The 5,416-nt window shown below is 52.1% G+C and overlaps 1 protein-coding gene across 1 annotated transcript; it reads right to left on the bottom strand.

The window, feature by feature from the left end:
• Window positions 1-667: 667 nt before the first annotated feature.
• LOC118159050 (olfactory receptor 14A16-like) lies at window positions 668-1,726 on the bottom strand. Its single transcript, XM_035313689.1, has one exon. The coding sequence runs from the start codon at window positions 1,625-1,627 to the stop codon at window positions 668-670; it is 960 nt and encodes a 319-aa protein (XP_035169580.1). The 5' UTR covers window positions 1,628-1,726.
• Between the last annotated feature and the right edge of the window lie 3,690 nt (window positions 1,727-5,416).

Below are 5,416 nucleotides of genomic sequence, written 5' to 3'. Positions count from 1 at the left end.
TGTTTCTCACTTCTCTAGCCTGTTAGTAATAGGCAATAAATCTTACTGTCTCCCTACTCTGAGTCTGCTTTACCCATCACGATAATTGTTGAGTGATCTCCCTGTCCTTATCTCAACCCTTGAGCCCTTTTCATTGTATTTGCTCCCCCTTCAACTTGAGGAGGGGGAGTAAGAGAGCAGTTGTGGTGGATCTCGGCTGCCGACCCGAGTAAAACCACCACGTCTGACCACCCTCATGGTAGGGAAATTTTTCCTAATGTCCAGTCTGAACCTCCCCTGGTGCAGCTTCATGCCATTCCTTTGTGCCTGAGGATGACGTGAATCCTTTTCCAGACCCACCTGCCCTGTGCCCGTTGGGTCCACATTTCCTCCCTGGAGACAGCAGACGCCTCATTTGCCTGTAGAAGCTGAGATATCAAGCAGACACTATGAGAAAGTCAGCTCTGTCCCAGTGGCACACATATGTGATGGGGGCTACAGAGAAAGAGAGCAGGTTGATGTTTCAGATGAAATGAGACAAAGTCAAATGTGTGTAGGAACATCCCAATGGTACTTTACCAAAACAACAAATAATATAATATAATATAATATAATATAATATAATATAATATAATATAATAGGAATAATATAACAGGAATGTAGTGAATATACAATGAATATTTTGAGTCATTTGTGGAGACATGTGAGAAGTTTACCAGCAGTGGAAAATGTCAATGAAATCACTTTGTTTAGTGCAACTTTCAGCTCTTGGTTTCTCATGCTGTAGATGAAGGGGTTCACTGCTGGAGGAACCACCGAGTACAGAACTGCCACCACCAGGTCCAGGGATGGGGAGGAGTTGGAGAGGGGCTTCAAGTAGATAAACATGACAGTGCTGATAAACAGGGAGACCACAGCCAGGTGAGGGAGGCACATGGAGAAGGCTTTGTGCCACCCCTGCTCAGAGGGCATCCTCATCACGGTCCTGATGATCTGAACATAGGAGAGCACAATGAATACAAAACACCCAAAGTCGATGAAAATGTTACCCACAAGAACCCAGACTTCCCTGAGGGAGGACTGCGAGCAGGAGAGCTTGAGGATCTGGGGGATTTCACAGAAGAACTGGTCCACAGCATTGCCTCCGCAGAGGGGCAGGGAAAATGTATTGGTAGTGTGCAGCAAAGCATAGAGAACCCCACTGGCCCAGGCAGCTGCTGCCATCTGGGCACAAGCTCTGCTGCCCAGGAGGGTCCCGTAATGCAGGGGCTTGCAGATGGCAATGTAGCGGTCATAGGACATGATGGTGAGAAGAGCATACTCTGCTGAAAAAAAGAAGACAATCAGAAAGACCTGTGCAACACATCCTGCATAGGAAATGGCCCTGGTGTTCCAGAGGGAATTGGCCATGGCTTTGGGGAGAGTGGTGGAGATGCAGCCCAGGTCGAGGAGGGCGAGGTTGAGGAGGAAGAAGTACATGGGGGTGTGGAGGCGATGGTCGCAGGCTATGGCTGTGAGGATGAGGCCATTGCCCAGGAGGGCAGCCAGGTAGATGCCCAGGAAGAGCGTGAAGTTCAGGAGCTGCAGCTCACGCGTGTCTGCGAATGGCAGGAGGAGGAACTCAGTGATGGAGCTACTGTTGGACATTTGATGCCCCTGGGCACGGGGACCTGTCAGAGGAGGGAAATGCAGCAAAATGTTAGGCTAGATTCTGTGAGCAAAACCTACTATATTTATTGTTAAACCTCAGAACTGCTGCTCCCCTTTCATGAAAACCTCTGCTGCAGGTGCCTTGATAGAGCTCTGGTGGATGCTACCAGAGGGTGCCACTGGGAGCAGGGGACTCTGGAAGTCCTTGGAATTACTGCTGCAGTCCAATGAAATCTTGTGGGTTCTGAGAGGCAAGGGCTCAGTCCCTTAGAGCAGAGTGAGGGCAGCCATCCTGTCCCAAAGTCCTGGTCACAGCTGCTCTGGGCTGACACCACTTTCAGCTCAAATTTATCAGACCCAGGTGTTCCCCTTGAGAAGAATCAAACCACTGCTGAGAGCAAAGAAATCAAGGTTCAAAGTGAAATCTCCAATCTCCTCACCTCTTGAGGACAATCAGTTCTCCACACCTAGCAAGGGATACAGAGGGATCACTGCAGCTACCACACTGAGATTTCCAGCAGTGTTTCCATGCCCGTAGCCCTCAGGCATCTTCTCCGTGGACAGCAAAGAGCTGCTGTGGCAGAGCTGTGTCCTAGAGTGGGGAAGCCTGCAGCCCAGCAGAACCCTTGCAGGAAAAGATTTGTATACTCTAAACATGGGAGACCTGAGGGCAGAGTGAGCTCATTCACAGCCCCATACACAGCATTTCCACAACCCTACATGTTAGGAGGGGACATGGATGTTTTTCCTCCATTAACGTATCTGCACGACAGAACGTGGAGCATCAGTGTCTGAGCTGCAGTATCTGAGCTGGACCTGAATGATCTCCTACATTGCTGACTCCAAAGGCGACTCATGAACAAGTTCCCATGCAATGATGCTGGGGGAGGGGAAGACACAACGGGGCTGTACTGTGGAAGGCATCAGCACTATAGGGAGAGCAGACAATGTCAAAATGCCCCCTGCCATGGTGTTTCTGGGAACAGCTTTATCTCACTCCCTGTCCATGGCTCTGCTGCCTGCCTGCAGCTGGGTCTCTGTCCCCACACCTCAAGCCTGCAGGTCACAGCCCCCATCCCACCCTCTCGTGCTCAGCTCTGCCCTGCAGACACCTCCTGGCAGCAGGGCTCTGCCCAGGGGCAGCTGCCTGGGGGCACGTCCTAGAGCCCAGGTTACACAGACCCTGCTGACACTGCATGCGTGGTGGTGGAGCTTTGTATTGGCTGAGGGGCAGGAATGGGACTAGGTGCAGTCCTTGTAGTGCTGATTGTAGAGGCTTAGGACTGTGAGATTCTCTCAGAAATAACAGCGTCTATTTCTATTCCCACTGAGACAAAAGGGAAAAAAAATGAATGCAGAAACTCGGCAGAAATGCTTAGCCTGAAGCAGCTAACCCCTGCCATAATTTTCTTGCCAAGTCCCCTTGGAAACATCCCTGTTGTGCTGTGGATCTGTGAGGAGGCTGCCCAGGCAAGCAGCAGCCTCCTGCAAGCAGCAGGACCCTGACCTGCCAGGGGGGCTCCTTCCACCCACAGCTTCTCCCCACAGCGCCCTGGGCAGCTCCCCGGGCAGGCTGAGTGCTAAGCCTGGCAGGCGGCAGAGGCCCTGCCCCAGCACACAGCTCCTGGGGCACAGCAGGGACCCTGCTCTGCACCACAGCCCTGGACACCCCTGCCTGCACCCACGGCTTCACAGCCTTTCTCCAGGAGCTGCGGCTGCATTGCCCTCCAGCCAGAGACTTACCGGGGTCAGGGCTGGAAAGTGTTGTCCCCCAGTGAGCTCTGTGCATCCTGCCCCTTCTGCCTGCCTTTAACCACTGTGTCTGTGCAGGCAGTGCCCCCAGCCCTGCTGCGCTGTGCAGAGGAGCTGCTCTTGGGCAGACTTGTGTCTCTGCAGCGCTGCCCACTTGCCAGGAGCTCCCCTTGGGCCCAGGAGCCCGGCCCAGCTCAGCAGCAGAGGCCCAGCCCAAGGTCTCCCATGCTCTGCCCCCCACCAGGCTCCCTGCCCATGGCCCTGGGGCTGCAGGGAAACCTGCTGGGAAACAGCCTGAAGAAATCCCTGGGGTTCCCTCCCTCACCTGGGCACACACTTGACAGCAGGCTCATTTCTCCTTGCAGAAAACCAATTAAGTGTAACCACCACATCTTCTTGTCCCTGTATCAGTTTGGACATGAAGTCATGGTCAGGGAGTGATCTCCTTCATCCTCACTTGAGGAAGGAATTCAGCAGAGTCAGTCGAGGCATCTCATGCTGGTTGTTATTCCTGGGGCTGGAAGGGGCTCTCAGCTCCCTCCCATGTCTGCCACAGACCCACAGGATCCTGGATCCCTCTCCCTTCAGTTCAGGTGTCCACAACATAGGTACCTTAATGTGAATAACAGAGCCACAATAGCTCCTTGGTGGAGATGGAGGACAGGCAGGAGCTGCTCAGATGCAAAAATCTGGTGAAATCTGAGGTGGCTCCTCTGTGAGTCAGGTGGAGGCATTCTTTTGGCCAACTGAAATGGCAGCAGATGCCACATCTAGGACAACGGTACCTGTTCCTACTCTGGAGTTTCAGGGCAGCCTGTAGAGGCTGTCAGCAGAGCAACAGTAGTCATGTGTCACAGGGAGAGAGAAACCTATTGTTCTCTTCTACATGACCCTTGGCTGTAATGGCTCTTGTGTGTTGGACATCTCCTCAGGGCCTCAGCTCTCACCAGCAAGGTCTCCCAGCCCTTTGTGCCTTGAGGAAGGACTATGCAGGGGTACAACAGGTGTTGGGTGGGGATAAAATCAGTGGTTACTTTGTGAACTCCACCCTTAAAAGTTCATGGGACCTTAGTGCCTGCATGCATGGGTACAGGGAGAGTGTTCTGGCCTGGAGGTACTGGTTCCTTATGATCCCAGGAAGGGATCAGACAGCAGCATTCACATGCTGTAAGGAATCATTTAGATGCTCTTAGAGCTAAGACTATAAGGAGAGAAGACTATTGAATTTGGTGTGACTTCATTCTAGACACAATCCTCCACTGTTAGTCTCAGCTCCCCATTAGACGTTTGCACAGACCATATGGGATTATTAAAGCGTGGGCGAGTTTTGCTGATCTGTCGTTGGCTCACTAGCTGATGAATCAGCATGTATATGGGAAGCAGGGAGTCTCAGATAGTGCCATATTGCCACTGGTGCACCATTTGGGGAGCTATTGGCACTTTGACCCTCAGCAACCCCACAACTGAAGGATCCTGTGAGGGACTGGGCAAGGAAGAAAATCGTTTAATGTGCATAAATCACCATAAATCACCTCCAGCTTGGCCAATTCCATCAGATACGGGCTCCCTCTCTCCCTGGTGGTCCACTTGCCTGGGTGACATACAACATCTTCTTTGAAGGGAAACCTTTCCTCTACACCTTACAGGAGCTGCCTCAAGAGAGTAAGGGTTTGTGCTCCCTTTCCAATGTCTTTATCCCCTTCCCTGGGGAGAGATCCCACCTGCTTGGCTTCCCTGCCCTCTAATTCCATGCAACTGGCCCCGTTATCCCCGTATTGGAGCAGCCAGTTGACAATGTGCTGGCCTAGATGATGGCTGAAATCTTTTCACGTATCTCACAGCTCCTCAAGGAATAGTGATCGGGTGCTTACTGCTGCTTTTATGTTATCTCACTGTTGTGGTTTAACCCGGCTGGCAGCTAAACACCACACAGCCGTTCACTCACCCTCCCCCCTCCCTCTCTGGGATGGCGGAGAGAAACGGGAAAGAAGCCTGTGAGTTGAGATAAAGACAGTTTATTAAGATAGGAAATAA

Source organism: Oxyura jamaicensis, unplaced genomic scaffold, assembly GCF_011077185.1.
Source record: "Oxyura jamaicensis isolate SHBP4307 breed ruddy duck unplaced genomic scaffold, BPBGC_Ojam_1.0 oxyUn_random_OJ66064, whole genome shotgun sequence".
Taxonomy (NCBI): Eukaryota; Metazoa; Chordata; class Aves; order Anseriformes; family Anatidae; genus Oxyura; species Oxyura jamaicensis.
This window is presented reverse-complemented; position numbering and strand designations above follow the sequence as displayed.